This window comes from Momordica charantia (genome assembly GCF_013281855.1).
Source record: "Momordica charantia cultivar OHB3-1 chromosome 4 unlocalized genomic scaffold, Mcharantia_2.0 BLBB01000004.1, whole genome shotgun sequence".
Taxonomy (NCBI): Eukaryota; Viridiplantae; Streptophyta; class Magnoliopsida; order Cucurbitales; family Cucurbitaceae; genus Momordica; species Momordica charantia.
In genome coordinates, this window is record NW_028275162.1 from 24,170,505 (window position 1) to 24,190,825 (window position 20,321).

General features: G+C 33.5%; 2 protein-coding genes across 2 annotated transcripts; both read right to left on the reverse strand.

The window, feature by feature from the left end:
• Nucleotides 1-2,622: 2,622 nt before the first annotated feature.
• LOC111011813 (serine/threonine-protein kinase STY8) lies at nt 2,623-14,989 on the reverse strand. The gene is made up of 16 exons (XM_022285708.2): nt 14,515-14,989; nt 12,152-12,266; nt 10,961-11,070; nt 10,715-10,834; nt 10,450-10,522; nt 9,292-9,402; nt 8,567-8,617; nt 8,148-8,287; nt 7,757-7,864; nt 6,910-6,983; nt 5,786-5,961; nt 4,705-4,800; nt 4,163-4,243; nt 3,932-3,982; nt 3,049-3,189; nt 2,623-2,950 (listed from the first exon to the last, which is right to left on the reverse strand). The coding sequence occupies exons 1-16, from the start codon at nt 14,706-14,708 to the stop codon at nt 2,903-2,905; spliced, it is 1,689 nt and encodes a 562-aa protein (XP_022141400.2). The 5' UTR covers nt 14,709-14,989; the 3' UTR covers nt 2,623-2,902.
• A 2,654-nt stretch (nt 14,990-17,643) lies between these two features.
• Nucleotides 17,644-20,018, reverse strand: LOC111011984 (putative carbohydrate esterase At4g34215). Its single transcript, XM_022285989.2, has 2 exons — nt 18,114-20,018; nt 17,644-18,040 (listed from the first exon to the last, which is right to left on the reverse strand). Exons 1-2 carry the CDS (start codon nt 18,678-18,680, stop codon nt 17,789-17,791), a joined length of 819 nt encoding a protein of 272 aa, XP_022141681.1. The 5' UTR covers nt 18,681-20,018; the 3' UTR covers nt 17,644-17,788.
• Between the last annotated feature and the right edge of the window lie 303 nt (nt 20,019-20,321).

Below are 20,321 nucleotides of genomic sequence, written 5' to 3' on the forward strand. Positions count from 1 at the left end.
CATATTCATGTCCTATTTATAAACTCTTTTATCTCTTGATCCCCTTTTCCCAAGTCGTCAAATTGGACATTCCTCTGTGAGGACTTTGTTGGATTTGTAAAGAGTACAAATTCACACTGGTTAGGAAATGAAAAGATTATATAGGTATATATATATATGTATATATGAGACAACATCTCTATTAATATGAGGCATTTTGGAGAAACTAAAAGTAAAGTCGTGAAAGTTATATCAAAGTAGATAATATCATACCATTGTGCAAATGTTAAATGTCATTTGTTCTAAGTGGGTTCTTAACAGACTTCTGTGCAATTTCGTACTACCAAATATGAGAATGTAATCGGAATTCTTTACAATTCGGTTGAAAAGGTTTGTGATGATATGGTTAAAACTTTCGGTCGATCTTTACCTCACATACCTATAAAAGTATGGATTATAGTTTACGCTTAGGGTTCTAATTAGGTTACTCTATTAATAATTAATATGTAGATCAGCCTCTAAAAGACTAGTAGATTATTTCTTCTTTACAATTTTTTCTCTTAAAGGGAATTGTACTTAATATTTGAATATTCCAGTAAATTTTGTTTTTTTTTCAGTGGTCTATTTCTAGCATGCATTCAGTGTAGATTTCTAAAATCTAATATTGAATTATATATACAAACATGCACACATTACCGTCCTTGATCACAAGATTATGTTATGTGTTGAAATATCTATATATGAATTAAATTTACCTAATCTATCGGGTTAAGTTTTTGGATTTGGTGGTGGTTTATTCATCCTTAAAACCTATCAATGGAGATAATCATCCTATCTTATATATCCATGATCATTCTTTCCCTAACCAATGTGAAATTTTTGTTTGCACTTCCTATACAAACCCAACAGTAGAGATTTTAAATATTGTATGGGAATGTTAATATATATATAAAACGGAATGTTAAAATAGTTAGTTTTTGAAAAATCGTAGAATTTAATAAATTCATGGAAAAACATATAAATTAATAAATAAGCATTTCGAAATTTTGTAAAAATTCTTATTTACTAATATAATTCCCACATTAGTGAGGTTTGGTTGACATTTTTACATTATAATAGAAATATTGATTCACCCTAAGTTAACATTAAATTTATTGTATTTTAAAAAAAACATTAAATTATTGATATATGCATAAATGTCTAGGATAGAAATATGGTAGAAAATTTATTCCGATATATATATTTATATATATATATATATATATATATATAAATAACGAGCCACGTGAAATTTTATTAATTAAGTTAAAAATACTCTTGATGAAATAAATAGACAACCTCTTGCCTCTTATCAAAGGTTTAATTCCTTTCATTTACTTAGCACATAATAACTTAACCTAAAAGGGCTTGTTTTGTAGAAAATTGATCTATTAAACTATTGGTATACTGAATCAAATAAATTAATCGATTTTTTTTAGTACAATTGTTTCATTGTTTACATCCTAGACAGTTCAACTTAACTTAAAAAAAAAAGATTCACCTTTGAGTTTATGGTAAGGCCAAAAGAAAAAAAAAGTGCCTCTTTGTAGCTTTTTGGGCGTGGTGAACTCTAATTTAATGTACTAAAAAAAAAAGAGAAAAGGAACAACAATTAAGTACTTTCTTTGCATGACACCTTTTAAATCCAAAAATAACATCTTAACATAACCTTTCAAATTAAATTTGCATTAACTTTAGATTAGCTCATCTGATTTTGATCATCTCTAGTCAGAAACTATACCCCAGATGCACACAGAACCGAGGAACCAACAGTTAATTTAGATCAAAACTTTCTGCTTAGGTTCCTCTACAAAACTTATTATATGAAATATTTCTACCAATATCACCTATATTTCCACAATTGTCATTAAAACAATTTTCAATCTCTTCAAAACGTAGACCTTGCACAACAAGCTGCAAAAGTTTGATTCACTAATACAGCAAAATCTGATTGGAATTCACCAACAATAATTAACAATAATTTGAAGTACAAAAATATGTAATATCTACTATTGAAGTGAAGCAATGATTGGCCATTCCAATCATAAGATGCTATCTTATGTTTTTATTTGTGCTATTCTTTGCCATTTGAGTTCATTAGTAAGTGGCAACTTAGATATAAGAAATAAATAAAGGACCTTGCAAAAAAACTTCAAAAGTCGCAGCTTCTTTTGCAAGCTCCTCTTTCTGCATTTTTTTCCTTGACCCCCATTGCTTCAGAGGGAAGAATGCCAGCCAAATTTGGAAACCATAGTCTACTTTTTCTTGCTGTCCCTTTCAATAAAGATACTTTCTTTTCCACTAAACAATAGTTTGCCCAAATTGATACACCATTTTCTAAAAGAAAATCTAAATTGAAGTCACTTACAAGACAAATGCATTCTGAAAAAGAAATCAGAAAGAATTCGATCACCTAACTACTAAGAATTATAAAGCTTTAAGCAAAGGTCACAGAAGGCTGCCAATTTTCTATAATGTAGGGCCTCTAAAGAAATGGGGGAGGAGAAGCATTATGATGTGTTTATGGAATAAAGCACAAATCTAGGCCTAAACAAGGGGGGGAAGAAAAGAAACCAAAACCAGGGCCTTTGGACAACTTGGAAAGGTTAACAACAGCTCATTTTACTATATTTGCTGAGAATATACCCGTGGCTGAGTATTTTTGTAATGAGAACATGCTATTTTTCGTTTTCTTTTCTCTTTTTGTGCTGAGCAGCCTCTATACTTCTCTCTCTCTCTCTCTCTCTCTCTCTCTCTCTCTCTCTCTCACAGATGTACAGTATCTGTATAACTATATGAAGAACAGAAAATGGAAAACAAAATAAATATTCTCACGCAAAATACATGGTAAAGCCGAGTTGATATCTGCACTTCTACGAGTAGATCAGCTGCCATTAACTGCTGCACAAATTTCCTCATATTTTGTACACATCTAAGCACATGGGATTCATTAAGTTAGAAGCAGTGGCATATGCTGTGCATATTATGCATATGAGATTGTAAAGACAGAGGGAGGTCTAAGTAAACTACCTGAACTTCTTCAAGGAGATTCTCAAGTTCAACTTTTATGTCAGTAAATGGAGGCCGGGTTAAAGGATCTGCATCCCAACATCTTTGCATCAAATCCAACAATTTAGGGTGCATATTCTTGGGAAGATCTGGACGTAGTCCCTGAAAACAGATTATAAATTCTAACCCTTGAATACCATATTCTATTATTAAGTCCCCGAGGGGACATTAGGGAAGCTAAGTCGAACCTATGTTTTAGAGAGATGTTTTCAAAACTAGGTTTAATTGGAGAAATCGACAAAACTTTGAACAATAGTCCACTATTCAAGCTCTCCCCACGTATGTTTCTTAAACCTGGGCTTCCTAAACATGCACCCCAAATACATTATTACTAAACTCTCTACTTAAACCCAGACATACTAAACTCAGTTTTAAGATGTAGAATCCACGCCCAAATGCCCCCGGGGAAACCATGCAAGGCATTGGACTCCTTGATACCAAGAACTTGAGGCATCTGAAAGAGAGTTAAATGAACAGCAATCAGATAGAGGTAACAGTTTCCAATTTACCCTCAACCTGGAGCATTCTTCAAAACTTCCTCGATTCATTCTATTAATCTGAACGTTCTTGTAAATTTATTAGCAACCCCTTTTTGTCCTCTGATTGCCCTCATGGCCTCATCTTTGTTTAACAAACTGTAAATTCAATATTCTTTTTAGTTTATTACATTTCTGTTCCCCAATCATGTTTCATAAACATGAGTTTATTATCAAACTGCCATATGTACAACAGCCACGCCAAGTTCATTTATAATTGGTCTTATAGGTGCTAAAGATGAACAGAAAGAGAATTGGCCATCTCATACGTTTTTAATTAGGCACCAAAAATTACGACATACACAAACCTGTCTTACTCCAAGGGCAGCTTGTAGTGGTGTCATGGAATCATAAGGAACCTGAAATGCCAAAAGCTTGGATGAACAGAAGAATCACAAACACATAGTAATCATCTTGTAACTGATAGGTGATCAACAAAATAATGACAAAGATATGTAATCATCTTACTAACTGCCCTAAAATACAACAAGAAAACAAAAACAGAGGAAACGTAGCATTGAAGTCGACTTGAGATGTACCTTTGCTGTCACTAGTTCCCATAGAACAATCGCAAAACTGAAAATGTCTGCTTTCTGATCATATGGCAGATGATTTATTACCTTGAGGTGAAAGATAAAATCATCGCAAAAAGATTGAAGTCAAATTGAAATGCTATCAATACTATAAAATACAATTTATACATTCAGAAATTAAGCAAGTCAGCTTGGTAATTTGTCGATCTCATTAGTTCTAATATGAGTAAACCACAAAAAAAGAAAAAAAAAACCGTAAACGATAAATAACAATTGAAACTCCATGTATCATCTACATGGAAATATTTTTTTTTTTAGAAGTCCAAATATATATACATATACGTAGAGGTAGAAAGAACCCCCTTTTACAAGAAAATAGCTATTGCAAGAGGCAACCTACATGGCATTCCGCCAACAAAAATCAGTCTGGGGGAAGTTTTCAAATCCCCTAATGAGCTCAATTACAAGAGAGTATTTCCAGTTAATAGCACAGTTCTGAGAGATGAAAGATTTATTAAAAGAATATATGATAGAAATAGATTTATCACCTCAGGCGCCATCCACCTGTATGTTCCAGTTTCTGCTGTCATTACTCCTTCTTGGCTCTGGAAACGCGCAACTCCAAAATCTGCCACCTTTACAACCTTGAACACAAAAAGAGAATGTGCCTTTTACTCGTGAGAAGATTGAAATCTTTTTCAGTATATGCTCACAAAAGCACAGCACAAGGTTACCCACCAGCATGTATCCTTGGCCTCCATTTATTCTTCATAAGTTAAATGAAATCAAAGGCAATCCTCAGAGGAGGCTCACTTCCAAATAAAATTTACAATTAAAAGAAAACATTATGCAAGTGCAAGCTAGTGAAACAGTTTCCTATTTACAGTTCTTGGATGTTGGCAAGACCATTAACATGATAATATACAAATGTTTAATGCAGGAAACATACAAGCCAAATCCTGCTTCAAATATTCGCACAATATTGACAACTTTGAAGTAACAATAAATTTGTTCAACCACTTCAACAGTTCAAGAAATGATCAAAACACACAGAGGATCCGAGCAATATTAATCAATAATACAGAAGACCACCATGTCAAGGTCCAAAACGGCAACTCAATAAAATAACAGCATAACCATAGAACAATATCTGTCTAAAATCGTACTCTTTTGTATTGTGCCCTTTTACTAGAGACTGACTGCTCAATGATTTTTTCATCAGATGACTTGGCCAATTCCTAATCCAAAGTAACATTTATACATGAAGACAACACTTGATATATTTACTTTTTCAGGCAGTTTGAGTCAACAGTGACTGATAATTATAGACGGTAGAGTGAAATAGTTCTGACAATAACAAAAGTGACTCTATTAGAGCTTATAGTTATATCTCGTTTGCATAGCTATTTTAGTTTGGTTGCCACTGTTTCTTCCCTTTTCCCGTGGGTGGGAATGACTTCTTCCGAACACCAAAAGAACTTTCAAATATATTTTCATTCCTGTTATGTTCCAACACCTAATACAAACAAAACTTGTTTGATATCAAAACACTCATTTAGGATATCCATACTACTACACTTCAGAAGAAAACAAAGCCAAGTTCCAGTGAGAATAGTGTTCTAGTCTTACATGTTGAGTATTCATTAGCAAATTTGCCGTCTTCAAGTCTCTATGAATAATGTTATTTAGATGTAAGTATTCCATTCCTTCACAAACATCAATAGCAAACTTCAGCAGTTGTGAGAGCTTTAACACACAATGGTTCTTGTGCAAGTAATCGTAAAGACTCCCTCCTGGCATATACTCTGCAAGAAACAACAAATTCAAAAATTGTATTTAAGCAACACAGATAAAGCAGAAATTCAATTGAACAGAAGAAAAGTAAATTCAAGAACCACCTTTCAATCCAAAATGCATGGCAAATTAGACATTTTAAGGGTAAAGTATTAATACAGATAAAGATAAAGAAGTTGCAATTATAGTTCCCTACTTTCCTATTGTTGCAAAAATATTTGCCCCTCATCTTCTTTGCTTCAGGACTCCAAATTGACTTATCAACTTAAAAGTACTATAATATCCCCCGGAGAGTATGACAATTGCAAATTCAGACCTCTTTTAGCTTCTTGGGCTTTGCCTTTTTTGTATGTTCAATTTATCAACAAAACCATTGGTTACCTAAAATGTTATTTCTAGGCTTATGTCAAACCTAAAACAATCAATGAAATTTTTATTTCCTATATAAAAGAGAGAAAATAGTCACAAAACCAATTCTTTTATTTATTTTTTTCCTTTTTGAAAGATAATGGAACCTTAGCTTATTCTGTCTAATTCTCTATCATACTTCCTTCCTCTCTAGTACCCCTATTTTCTCTGCAGCATCATCTCATCAAGTATTGCATGACGAAGACTTAGTAGTCTTATCTAACGGCCAAAACTAACGTCCACCCAATTCCAGACAGCTAGCTTAGTCTATAGTGACAGTGACTTTTTGTGTGACAAAGTTGACCACCCACAAAACCTAGCACTAGAATATGAAGTCCGGGAGAGCTTTGCTTGACCATCTATCTTCTTATTGCTGCAGAATACCTCTTTTTTGCATGCAACTCTTGTCAGAAGCAGGCAAACATCTATCAAGATAAACATGTAGACTACAGAAGAAGATCTACAGGAAGCTAACCAAAAATTGATAATGGAAAAAGAAAGATTCAAAGGAGAGAAAGAAATAAGGAGCACGAGAGCAGAGATTTCTATACCTGTTACAATACACAAATGTGGAGACTTTGTACAAGCACCTATAAAACGAACTACATTTTTATGCTGGACCTTCCTGCATTTCAGATTAATTAAGATCCCTTCACAAAGGATGTATGGCTGTAGATACACCTATAACAAATTGATTAAAAAACATAACTTTGGGAATTATCCCTTCATAAATGTTAAGATCAAAAGAAACCATCATCAATTGGCAGGGGAGAACATCAAAACAGTCCAAGGAATTTGAAGATTTTGAATTTGCAACTACTCAACGTCGATTTGCCAGAAGATCCTCTCATTATTATTCTATTACTATGCTTGAATGCAAAGAATTTAACGAACTTCATATTTTGCTATTTCACTTTCAGAGTGCAAGTTTATTTCTGATTCATTAATTGAACAGCCTTAATTTCGAAGAACTCCTTCTCAGTTGAAGGCTCCCTTTATGTAAAATAATCCAAACACGATCTCCTCTGAAAACAAGACAGAAAAATATTTCATAATATCTACCAGACAGATCATTTTGCAAGAAATGTGCATCTCCAAACAAGTAAACTTTCAAGCTGAATGTGCACATGTTCTGCATGGTTTAACTAAATAAACTATCAAGATATAGGAGTTTGAAAGAAAAGCTTAGCCATAAATAAGCAATAAAAATGACTACCATCTGTACACAGAGTTCTCTTGCAGAAATTAACGGTGATTCTTTAACTTACAGAACAATAAATATTGAAAGACAAATATCAATATTTTTCATTTTTCTGTGCGTATTCCCTAAGTTCATACCTCAATCTCAGATTTAACTTTTCAAAAAATATATGTGTATATATGGCATATTAAAATTACCTGAGAATTTCCACTTCTTGATTGAATTCATCCTCTAAATCATCATTTAAATCTTCAGATCTTAATATCTTGACAGCTACATCTTGACCAAGATATAATCCATGATACCTGCAAATGAGTAAAGAAAAATGAGTCGTATGAGTAATTGTTATATTGAAAAAGGGCCTTCAACAAATCCAAGGACAAAGAAATAAATATCTCATATTGTGATATGAAATTGCTATGAATGGCAAAGATTTTATTGCTCAAATTTTGCAAAAATATGAAACTTCAACTTACAAATCACGACAAGACCCAACTCTAACTCAGATGCAATTTTTATAAGCTCCTAATAAGGGAACCATGGTTCTAGACGTAGTCAAGGAGAAGTGTGTTTTTTGTTCAAACTTACAAGTCACCACAAGATCCAGATGCGATTCTTTCACCTATCTTCAGTAACCGTCTATCTATTTCCCAATCTGCTGATTTTGCTTGGGCGTCTAATGCTTTCTTGACTGCTGAATGAGAATGTGAAGAACCGGACCATGACCCCTATACCATGGGAAAAGTTGCATTATTTACTTCACATTCACTCTTTGGAAAAGGGAAAAAGGTGGAAATGAGATTTTTTAACAATATTCTACCACAGAACACTAAAATTTGCATATAACAAAAAGCCAAAAATAACAATAATTAGTTAAAGGATGTACAATAACTTATTGGTGCATTCATATTATGCTGCAAAAATAGCTAGGAACCATTATTCATTAGATAATAACCATTTCAATCAATATCTTTTATTGAGGATCGTGTCAAGAAGACACAATTTACCTCATATCTAGCAACTGCTTTTTCCATAGCTTCGTACAAACCATCAGTTTCCTGGTCACAAGATGGCAAAGTCAGCAACAATGGACTCGGCACAGATCCTGTCATAAAGGGTATATAATACCAGTCCTCCTTAAAATATTAGAAGGTAGCTCCTGGGATAAACCATAATTTTTTAAGTGACCCATCTGACACAATTTGCCATTTAAATTTCTTAGATACAGAAGAAAAATGTGGAGAATCTATGTCAAACATCATATTCAATAATCTCATACACATTTTAGTGTCTGGATTTAAAATAGACATGTTGAAGGACTAAAGGGCCAGTAGAGCACTAGCACTCTAATTCCAACATTTGAATGTGAATTTCTTTTGGGGTGGTTGTTGCAAACATGCAACTTAAAAGGTCAACTAAATAACAGTCTAAGAACCCGGAGTAACTCTACAGTTCATCAAACTAAAAGACCCTTTTTCTTAAGGCCAGAGAGTGACATGACAGGAACAAGCAATAACAAAGAATATAAGGCAGACACTGAGCCAAATAGCAAAAGACATATTAGAGCTCCTAATGATTGCACAACAGATTGTATATCATCATACTTTACCAGTATTTAATAGACAAGGATTCGACAATAAGGCAAAAAAAATCCAACAAGAAAATAAGATACAAAAAGAGGATGTACAAAGACCAAAACGATATACATCTAGCATATATCACGATACTGTACCTCAACAGGCCATCCATCCACCACAAATACATCCAAGGAGTAACCATCAGACGTTGAAAACACATGTGCTTCTCGGATGTTAAGTCCTATATCAGAAAGCAAAGCAGAAAGCTACGGGGAAAAAATGACAACTTGTTAGAAAAACCAGTGTAAATTCTACCACATTTAATGACTGACTGACATGAACAAAATGACAAGGGCAGACGTTGAATTATTCTCAACACCTAGTATCAGCAGGTAGGTAAATCGCCACAAGATAGATAGTCATTTACTGTCCATCTCCGGCAGAAGTTTCTAGCTTTCTTTAGCCCTCAAATTGTGTACCCCTAATTTTCAAGATCTATTCCTCATTAATTGGTGTTTTCTCTATTAGTCAGAAGAACTCTGTGTTTGTGGTCTAATGTTGTCAGGGCCACTTTTTTTAGGAATTTCAATTATACAGGAATGGGAACTTTACAGCAAAGTAAGAAAGGGTACCATGAAATTTGGGTCACTATATTATTGTTGCTTCTTAACGAGTGCAGCTTCAACTGCTTTTTATAACTATTCCCCTTCTTACTATATAGCCCTCAGTTGGACATATGGAGTCCCTCTAGTATATTTCATGCTTCCATTGAAAAGGTTTCTTACTGTAAATAAATAAACTACTTTTCCTATGGGAAACAAATATTTCATTGAGCATACGAAATATAACAATAAGGGAAGGAAAGCCATACCCCCAGCCAAGAAGATTAGAAAAGATTCTTCCATTTGCCTAAAAGATCATTTAAGACTATAGTTGCTAGAAAGAGAGTAGCTTACACCAAGATAATGCAGCCCTAAAACTGATGTTTGAAAAAAATATCAAAAGGCATCGGTGAACTAGCCATTTCAATGGCAATATTCTTTTTCTGTAGGAATACAATTAAGAGTTCTGTTATCCCTATCAAGCCATCTTCCAAAGTTGTGCCAAGCTAGTGAGAAATTCTGAACACTACATAAGTTCTACTACCAGAATTTGAATAATTCCAGCCTGGTTTATGTAAGTTCCTTTAGTGCAGGAGTATAAGAACAAGACATCAATGAGCACCCCTGGCTAAGAAACATTGGGTCGCCAACCAATTCCAATACAAGATTCAATAACTAAAAATAAAAAATAAAACCCACAATCCAGGTTACCTGGCTAAGAAGCTTTGGCTTGTCAACAGTTGAAAATATCACTTCATGTATTGGAACATGTGAAATACCCTGCCTGCATTGTGCTTTTAGAAAACGTCTTAATATCTAATCATAGATGGCCGCTAATAGTGTAATAACTACATGTCAAACACGTTAACCCTGAAGAGAACTACAAAAATTTGCAACATGATGAACCCACAGAAATACTGAATACAAACATGCTTGTGATAAATCATAAATTCCTCTGGCATCATTTAAATTATACCTTTCGGAAAAATTTTCCATATGATATCTCCCATCTGTGGCCTTTGAGTTCTTTTTAACATCCAAATTCAAGTCCTCAAGCTTGGAACAAGGCTCGAAGTCAATTATATTGCCTCTAGTTCTACCCAATGATTAAGAAATCAATTATTTAAGGAAAGGAAATCATGTGATTAGAGAGAGAGCAGCAGGGCAGCGAGGCGAGAGACAATTGGCTTAATAATGAAAATGTAATAAGTCCAAGAATCACCTCTTGTGTGACAGTGGAAATCTTCTATCAGCTGCTTCATTAGATGAACCACTTATAAGAGTACTGTCAAGGTTGTGATCATCATTGCCATCTGATTTAGTACTTATGCGCTACAAAATCAACAAGAAAAATGTAGAACAATAAGACCGCCGACCGCAGCCACTAAAACAAAGCTGAAACAAATAACATACAAACTTTATTTAAATAAAAATAAGAGTATATTGACAAGGAAAGATTGTTACTAGTTACAAGGGTATAAAGAATCATTATGAAAAATTGCATAATAATTGCGTATATAAATACAATGGGACAACGGAAGAACCAAATCCAAAGACTTCACAAAACATTTTGGACCACCAAGAAGGACAAATCCAACTATCGTCAATATCCTCATTGATTTTCAAAAATTCTCTCATTCTGCTTGAACCAAATGGCTTAACATAACGCAAATATCTTTTTTGACCTTGTCCCAAAATTATAGAAAAAATATCTTTGTTAGATCTATTTTACCACATGGACAACCAGAAAAAATGGAAAACAAAAAAAACAGAAAAAAAGGCTATTGAAAGGAAACAGTAATTTCGTATCTTAAGAAATAGGAATCATTAATGGATCCATGAACCACTAACTAATAGAGCCGCTTAGATCAATCAACATAGGAAAGAGCATATATCATTGTTAAAGATATAATATATCTCAATTGCTTTCGTACTACCATCCGACTTTCTTCTGTGCAACCATATTGCTAGAATATCCACATAACCACATTCTAAATTCATTTGTATTGGCCATTTGAGAAGATGCAGGGGCTGGGGAGGATTATATTTAACAAGCAGAATAGCATTCCTACCCTCCAGGTGCCACCAATGGCAATTTGATGTGATCCACAGCAACGCGCCGTCCTCAGTTATTTTTTCTCTGATATTAGGAAGCCCTACCTTCAGCAGTTGTAGTTATGACCTCACATACGGTAATTCGAATTTGTCTCCCTCTCTAATTAGTCATCCATAGGAAACTGATAATATCTCTCTTTCTGCGAGCCATTTTTCTAATTTTTGCCTCAGGTTATATGTTTTCCACCATATGTTTGGCATAATCACACTATGAACAAATCTATGAGAATATTCAGAACCAAGCAACATTGCCCATTAGTTTCATCTACAAATTAAACAAACCAAATGGAAAAAATACCTCCAGAAAACGAATGTGGTAAACAGGGCACTTCTCTGGATCCTTTGCTAGGGAAAGAAGCTTTTGATGTAACAAAACATCTTCCACCTTCTCCATGTTAACATCAAGTCCATAACTGAAACAGAATAATTATCAAAAACCAAGTTAATAATCTAAGAAGAATGAAGAAGATCATCCCTACCCACAACTACCATATAGATATGCAACTTTAACATGTTATGAGACTTAACATATTCACAAGCCATTATGAATTCGACCTTTTTTCTTCCTATGAGTAACACAATCTAAGATGGATACACAAAACAGGGGATGAAGATAAGGCATCAGCCAAGCCCAAGCTATTGGATTGTTATTTAAAATAAGAACTTCCAGTAGTATTTGATAAGATTAGTCAATTTCTTGTCCAAAGAAGTCTGCGATGACTCAATAAAATATGCTAAATCCTATGGTTCTACCAAGTCCTGATCCTTACGTTCCAAATTTCTGTTCCCTATGCCTCCAATCAAAATACTTGATAGTTTCAATTCTCATCTAAATTTCAGTGACTTACCCAGAAACACATCATTTTCTAGAGAAAGTTGCATTGATGAATTTGGAACGTATTAGTTACAGTGAGGAAAAAAATGTTGAAATGTGAAAGACTGTTTTTTAGAACAAGGCAATAATTTCTGGAAAACAAGTAAAAGTAAATTTCCTATTGAACTTCATTTCATATGCCTCCCCTAACTCCGAGTGGGATCAGAGAGAATAATTAGTTTGATAATAATATGAGAGAAACTCAGAAATAATAGAAGTGTATCATTGTGAAAGAATAAAAAATAATACAAGTGCGATATATGACCCTTCGTCACTGACTCACTATGAATAGAGACCTTTTTCAGACTACAGAACTATACATGTCCATTGTATGAGTAGGATGGTCGAACCGAGGGCAGCCACCTATTTACCTAATATTCTACCACGGCCAAAGCAAGAGTTTAATGAACCTCACAAAGATTGTTTTGGGTTACTCCTTCCTCTAAAAGTGAGTTTTTGATTTAGCCTAGTAGCTAAGTGGCTCGTTACTCGTTAGTGTTCGTCTATCTAGGTTGCAGGGTGGGCCTGAGTTCTTTGTATTCAAGTCAAGAAACAAAACCCTTTAGAATTGAATTGTCACATTGCCATTGAAAAGCTAGGAAATAAGAGCACTATCTCACCCATATATGAAAATAAAACCCCTTAAGTAAGTATGCGACTCTAAATGAGGGCCTCGTTTATACATTATGTATCAGGACCATGAATGACTACTACACGTTAAAAAAGACTCATTGGTTCATCAAACTAAACGTACTGTGTTGCTATGAACCCTTGTTACGTAGTTCTAAATTCTAATGTCTGCAATACAACTTTTAGCATCTCAAAAAATTAAGTGCCTCGGCTCCAAGGAACAAACATTCATGTAAAATAACACAATTTTTCTTGACTTTGACATAAATGGTTTTCTTTTATTGTCACTATAAATCTGTTCTACAGCCAGCAGTTGAGGTATATCTCGAGATTATTGCTTCCATCTAGCATATTAACCTTTAATCAAATCACACATGGAGTACAAAGGATGGAAATTTTGAAACATGAACTCTTGCTTCCAACCATATCATGACTACGCCATTGTCCCTTCTCGTGAATATGATTTAAACAGTAAGTTAAGCCGGTAAGATCAACCTTACTCCAAATAAGTGAAGTCAATCTGAAATGTTACCAATAACTGTCGCTTAATAATAATTCTGTTTTTAAAGATTAAGTCAACAACCATTTTCTTTCTGAACACATTTTTAAAATCAAACCTAAATTTTAAAAGCTAAGAAAAGTAGTTAAAAAAAGAAAAAAAGTTGTTCTTTGTTTTAAAACTTGAAAAATACTTCGAACCAAAGCTTTTAGAAACAAAAATATATATAGAAAACCAACTAAAACTTTAAAAACAAAAAATAAAAATAAATAAATAAATCATTGTCACGCGAACTTTCCCAGCATCGCAAAATATGAACGGATTAAGCAGAGGCGGTGAGATTATGACAGACACGTTATAGAAAGGAAAATTCCCCAGAAAAGTGAATCCACTCAAATCAGTACTCGGCTTCCTAATACAGTTAGACAAAAAGGAAAACAGTACTACATCCACTTGAAATTCCCAGCAAAAAGATTGAAACGAAAATAAAGCAAAGATGGAAATGCATTTATATCCACTCTATTAAAGCGGCTCAAAATTAAAAAAAAAAATATGAAGGTACTAAAAAAAGGGAAAACACACAGAAAAATAGCAAAGCTAGTGATGAAAAGCTAATATAAAAAACGAATTCGCGATTAAAGATATGGAAATAAGGTACCTAGGAGGCAAGCGATTGAAGTGGGCATCCAAATTCTCGCGAAATTCGGGATTAGAAACGGCCTCCTCGTGTCCACTTTCCACCAACCGAGTATAAACATCGTTCCGAACATCGTGGACAGCACAGAAGGCTCCGAAGGTTCTAGGCGGCGAAGAACTCTCTCCAACACCCTCAACGAAATCCATGTCCGCCATGGCGTCAAGAGAGACGAGGAGACGCCATACCAGAGGAGAAATTGGAGGAGAAAGTAAGGGAGAAAGAGGCAGAGACTCAGTAGATTGGGAATATTTATTGATCAGTAGAGAGAGAGGATCTTTGACTGTTGATAGAATCTTGAGGAAGAAGATGGAGTGATTGGGTATTCCGAGTGAAAATGGAGGGCAATTTCGTCCACTGGATTTCTATTTCAGGCAACCAAATATCGAATTCGGAAGCCGGTCCGGTCATGGGGCCGGGCAGCGATTTTAACAAAAAATATATATAAATTCTTTTGGATAAGTTAAATTTAATTATTTTAAAAATATTGTAGAGGAAGTTGGGGAATGGATAGGGGTTTGTAAAAGGTTGACGTGTAAAAAAGGAGAATGTTGTTGTGAATTTACAATACTGCCCTTCCAATTTCCTCTTATTTACGAGATTAAATAAAGTCCAACGCGGTTCTATAATCTAAAGCATGTTGCCGCACGTCATATTTCGTCTAACAAACAGTTGCAAAATCCGGAGCTGTAACATTTTTTACTGCGCTGTCATTTCTTTGTTGTAAAAAGTAATTTAACACAGGTTAAGTCTTACTTCTGCAAGATTAAAGTTGGATAAAATTACAAATTTAGTCTATTTCTATCTATTTAATCATGGACATTGAAGAGTTTTAATTGTCCATCGATTTTCGATTAGTGTTGTAATTTTAATACGTCAATGTCATTAGGTCAATTTATTAAAATCAGACCGAATATGCCAAAAAATACGACAAGATGAAATACATTTAAATTGAAATTTTTACCGTGCTTTCATTTATCTGTTGTAGAAAAAAAATTATGCAATTAAATTGTTCTAAAAATATAACATTATCAATGTCAAAAAAAAAATCATTCATCAAAATTGTATTTTTTTTTTTTATTACCACGAGCATTCAAAGTCAATTTTATGTGTTGATTGACTATGATACAGTCATCATCTAACTCTACAAACATTTACTTCTGAACTTGGGATTTTAGGTAATCTAAAGTTTGAAAGTTATTTTTTTTATTAAAAAAAACATCCACATCCCATATGCTTTAAGTTATTGACAAGTTAGGTGGGTCGAAAAATACAAAATCGAGCCAAATTTTAAAGTATTATTTTAAGTAAAATGTATAGAGAATTTAAAAGGCTATCTTATTTTAAATTGTAATGACTAATTGTGGTCGTCATTGGATTTTTGTAGTTAGCTTCTTTTAAAATGCAATTATAAATAATTTGGTTTGATTTTTTTTTCGTTTTCATTAATGGTAGTGATGTCCGATAAATTTACCAAAGGACAGGAACAATAAAGTATTATTGACACAAATTTTATTTTAACCTATATGAAATCATTCATCTACCATCTTCCAGTAGTTTGTTATAGGGTGGATGTAATATGAAAAGTTTAAGGTAATAACTTAATAAATGTTAATTATAATGTTTTTTTTTTTAACAACAAGAGATTGTAAATCCAAACTTACACTGTTTTATAATATTATTAACCTGTTTTATAAACACAAATGGTCATATGTATTCTCAAAAGAAAAGATATGTAATGAGTTTTACCTTTGTGATTTATTTCGTCCCTCGTCGTAATAATCATTATTTATTATAACATTAGTAACCTTCTCATATATTCTCACAAAATTATATATATACATGTCAAACCGAACATAGTTCCGGTACCTGTCTCTGATCAACAGGTCATGAGTTCGAACTCCCACCCCCACATATTGTATCAAATATATATATATACATAATTGCTTTTACATCTGTGAAACTTAAATATATTTAACCATCGCAATAATACAAATAGTCACACGAATAAAAAAAATGTTCAAACACAAACATGTAAAAATCTAACTTATCTCCCGTAAAAAAATGTTGAAACACAAACATGTAAATATCATGGGTTATTATCTTCACCTACATTTTTACATAAATTATAGCATTGAAAGACACAGAGGATATTTATGTAGAGAAAGATGACGAAACCTCGATGAAGGGTAGTTTTGGGTTGTTCAAGTCTTTATGCAAGTCAGTAATGGACTTTGGTGAGGTTTCCTTGGCAGAATTTAGATTCTACTTTCACTTAAAACCATCAGACTCTCCTTTATACAAAGGATCTCCTTGGACTTTCCCCCACGTTTTTCTGAAGTTTTAATCTGTTTGATCAATCTGGTGTAATTATGAGTTCCTTTCCTCCCTTCTTTCCAGTGGGTTCCTCCAATGGCACACTGAATGAGACCTATCACGCCAATGTTCTTGCTAGCTTTAGCCAACAGCTTATTTTTGGCAAAAGTACGTAAGGTCCAATCCCATTGGTTTGTTGTAATCAATATCCCAATGGAGCACATCACCGAAACGTCCTCATCTCCATTGAACATTAAATCGAATGATTGATTTACGAGATTGGAATTCTGGCGGGATATATTCATCTCATTTACTTACATCTGTGATTAGGTGTATCGTGACGTAACCTCGACCAGTCATGTTACTTTGACTAGCAAGAACGAAAATATTGTCCTCGATAGAAATAGCCCTCGAAAAAGGAAGCAAAACGAACATTCGTAGATATATCATAGATGCAGAGTACTTCAAATCCGTCATTTCTGTCGCCAATTTGGTAGACTAGTTACGTTTTTCCAAGCCCAAAAATACTCTTTTTGCTTCAACTTTGCCTTTGCCTCTACCTCCAATCTCTTGTTTCTTATTTATTTCAGTTTTTTCTGGTTCTTAATTCAATGGCTCATGCCTGGGAAGCTCTGACTTTCTCTCATTTTGCCTCACCATGGTTAATGTAACAAAATTGAGGTTTGTTGGTGAGATTTTTAACCTGCAAAAGTATTGAAAATAGAAAAAATTGTGGTGTTCTTTTTTTTTTTTGAAAACCTTAAAACAAAATATCCAACATATTCATAAAGATTATGGTAGTACTTATTTAATATTTGGAATATTAGAACTATAACATTAAAATTGCTCTAAAATACATGATAAAAAATAATAATAATAGTAATTTGTTTCTTATTTATTTTATTTAGCCATGGCTCATATTTTAGGGAGTGAGCCTGTGGCTAAAGTTTGAGTAGAAGGCATGAGCCAACATTTTGCCCAATTTTACTTCAGATTTGACGTTGAGATGACCTTTATCTTCATTAAGGCCTTCTTCAAAGTTGCCCACTGCTTCCGAGCCATCCACCATTCTTACATTTGATAGCTTCTCTGTGACTGTTTCTTGAGCTTTCCATACATCTTCTTTGAAGTTGATAATTGGACTTGTGAAAATGTCATGAGTTACTATCTTCACCTGCATGTGTTACACACAAATTTTAGCATTACAGTACAAAATAAAGACGTTTATAGATATGAAGATGACGAACCAAGATGATGGGTAGTTCTAGATTGTTCGAGTCTGTGCGTAAGTCGGTGAAGAACTTGGTGAGTTCTGTTTCATAGGACTTAGACTCTTCTTCCACTGAAGCATCCGACTCTCCTTGATACCAGAGAAATCCTTGGACTTTTCCCCCATGTTTCTCCGAAGCTTTAATTCGATCAATCAATTTAGTATAATAAGCCGTCCCTTTAATCCATTCTCTCAGGTGAGTTCCTCCAATAGCACACGGAACGAGACCAATCACACCAATGCTCTTGCCAACTTGGACAGAAAGTTCGTTGGCAAAAGCCATACCAGGTCCAATGCCATTGGTTTTATGGTAATCAATATCCCAATGGAGCGGTTCACTAGCTTGTTCCCATCTCAAATCAGCAGTCAATCGAAGGATTGACTCGTTGGATTGAGACTCTGGCGGAATATATCCATCCCATATATTCTTTTCCGTGATTGGGTCCTTGGAGACGCCACCTCGACCAGCCATGTTACTCTGGCCAGCAAGAATGAAAATGTTGCCAGGAGAAGTAGACGTTGAACCAGGAATCACATCAGCCATTTTTCTTGCCAATTTGTATGCACACAACTAATTTTTCCTATCCCACAAATGCGCTTTTGCTTCGTCTTTCTCTTTGCCTCTTCGTTATGATGATATCTTGTTTCTTTACATATACACACATATATATAGTCGTTTTTGGGGGTGATTATTTAGTATTTTGGGAGGTTTGTAGAGATAGAATAAAGTTGTTTCGATTCAATGGCTTATGGTGGGAGGTTACAACTCCAAGTTGTCTCCTAGGTTATTGTAACACCCAAGCTTCCATTTATGGGATTTTGTACCTACAAACGTATGCAACAAATAGCAAAAGGTGTTTTTTTTTTCACTTGTGGTATTAATTCTTTTTCATAGACGGTAATTTCTAATTTTGAAATTGTGGAATTTTGATCCACGTACAATCATATAACAAAAGCAGAAATGGAGGGTGAGTTTTAACTTGTAAGAGACACATTCAAGATTAGTCACTCAGGTCGTTCATTTTTATTTATTTAATTTTTATTGATTTAAATCTACCCGCTTTAAATTATTTTTATCTTTTAACCGTTTTAGTACAGCATGTGAAGATGGGAGATCCAACTCACAACTTTTTTATTGGAGATATATGTCAATTACCGTTGAGTTATGTTCGCTATGACTTTTCTTTTAACCGGAATACTTTGAGGTCCTAAATATTTTAAATGAGGAACAGTTATGTTTTATTTTTTATTATTATTTTTAAATTTTGTGAAAAATGCATCCTTTACCATTCTAACAAAATCAATTTTTTTAACCTATACCAAATCGTGTTTGAAAGTGAGGGTAAAATTAGTGGTTTTAAAAAAGAGATTTAAGTATAATCGGTTTTTCAAAATCACCCTACAAGTAATATCTTCAAAATCAATTTAAAGTGATTTTAAGTTTTTCTAAAATCAATTTCTTATATTGTCAAACATGATAAATGGGAAGGGAAGTGATTTTAACAGTGGAAAAGGTGATTTTAACTATGCCAAAATCATTCATGAACACACCCTTGATAAAATAAGCGGTGCATGTTAAGACAGCTCATTCAAAATGTTTTCAGCTGGTTGACACATAGCGTTAGTTTGGTGACTCAGATAATTTTAGTTTAACAATAGCTTTGTAATTATTGGTTTTTGGAGAATCATTACAGAGAAATTGTTCGCAGGAGTTTTTTTAGCTTTCTTGAGAAATATATAAGCCTCTCTGTATTGATCATTTCATTTTTAATGAGGAGGTAGAAGAAAGCTTTTCTCCTGTAATCCATGTTCATTTTATAATTTGTCTGTGCACCTTACAAAATTAATCTATTTTCTATGAAAACATAGTTTACCTAATTTAATTTAATAATGTATTTTTCGGATAAGTGGTAAACCCCACAAAATCAATCTCTTTAAAAAAAGTTTTAATATTTTCTAAAAGTTAATACGTTAAATTAAATATTATTATTAATAGAAATATGAGGGTATAAGAGTTCGTAAATAATGTAATTTTAAGAAGAGCAACATTTACCTTATTTGATTGTTCTTGTAATAATAAAAACTATTTTAAGATTTTAAGATTTATTTTAAATATTTTGTAGGTTTTAAGTCTTCTCAACCTCAAAGTTAAATATTTTTCTAATAATAATAATAATAATAATAA

What these genes read in the sequence shown, in the direction of transcription:
- LOC111011813 (XM_022285708.2), bottom strand. Translation starts at nt 14,708, where the DNA reads ATGGCGGACATGGATTTCGTTGAGGGTGTTGGAGAGAGTTCTTCGCCG. An exon ending in TTCAATCGCTTGCCTCCTAG is followed by an intron (nt 12,267 to 14,514) that starts GTACCTTATTTC and finishes ATTCTGTTTCAG; the next exon opens with TTATGGACTTGATGTTAACA. An exon ending in TGGATGGATGGCCTGTTGAG is followed by an intron (nt 8,618 to 9,291) that starts GTACAGTATCGT and finishes TCTTGTGACCAG; the next exon opens with GAAACTGATGGTTTGTACGA.
- LOC111011984 (XM_022285989.2), bottom strand. Translation starts at nt 18,680, where the DNA reads ATGGCTGATGTGATTCCTGGTTCAACGTCTACTTCTCCTGGCAACATT. An exon ending in TAGAACTACCCATCATCTTG is followed by an intron (nt 18,041 to 18,113) that starts GTTCGTCATCTT and finishes TAACACATGCAG; the next exon opens with GTGAAGATAGTAACTCATGA.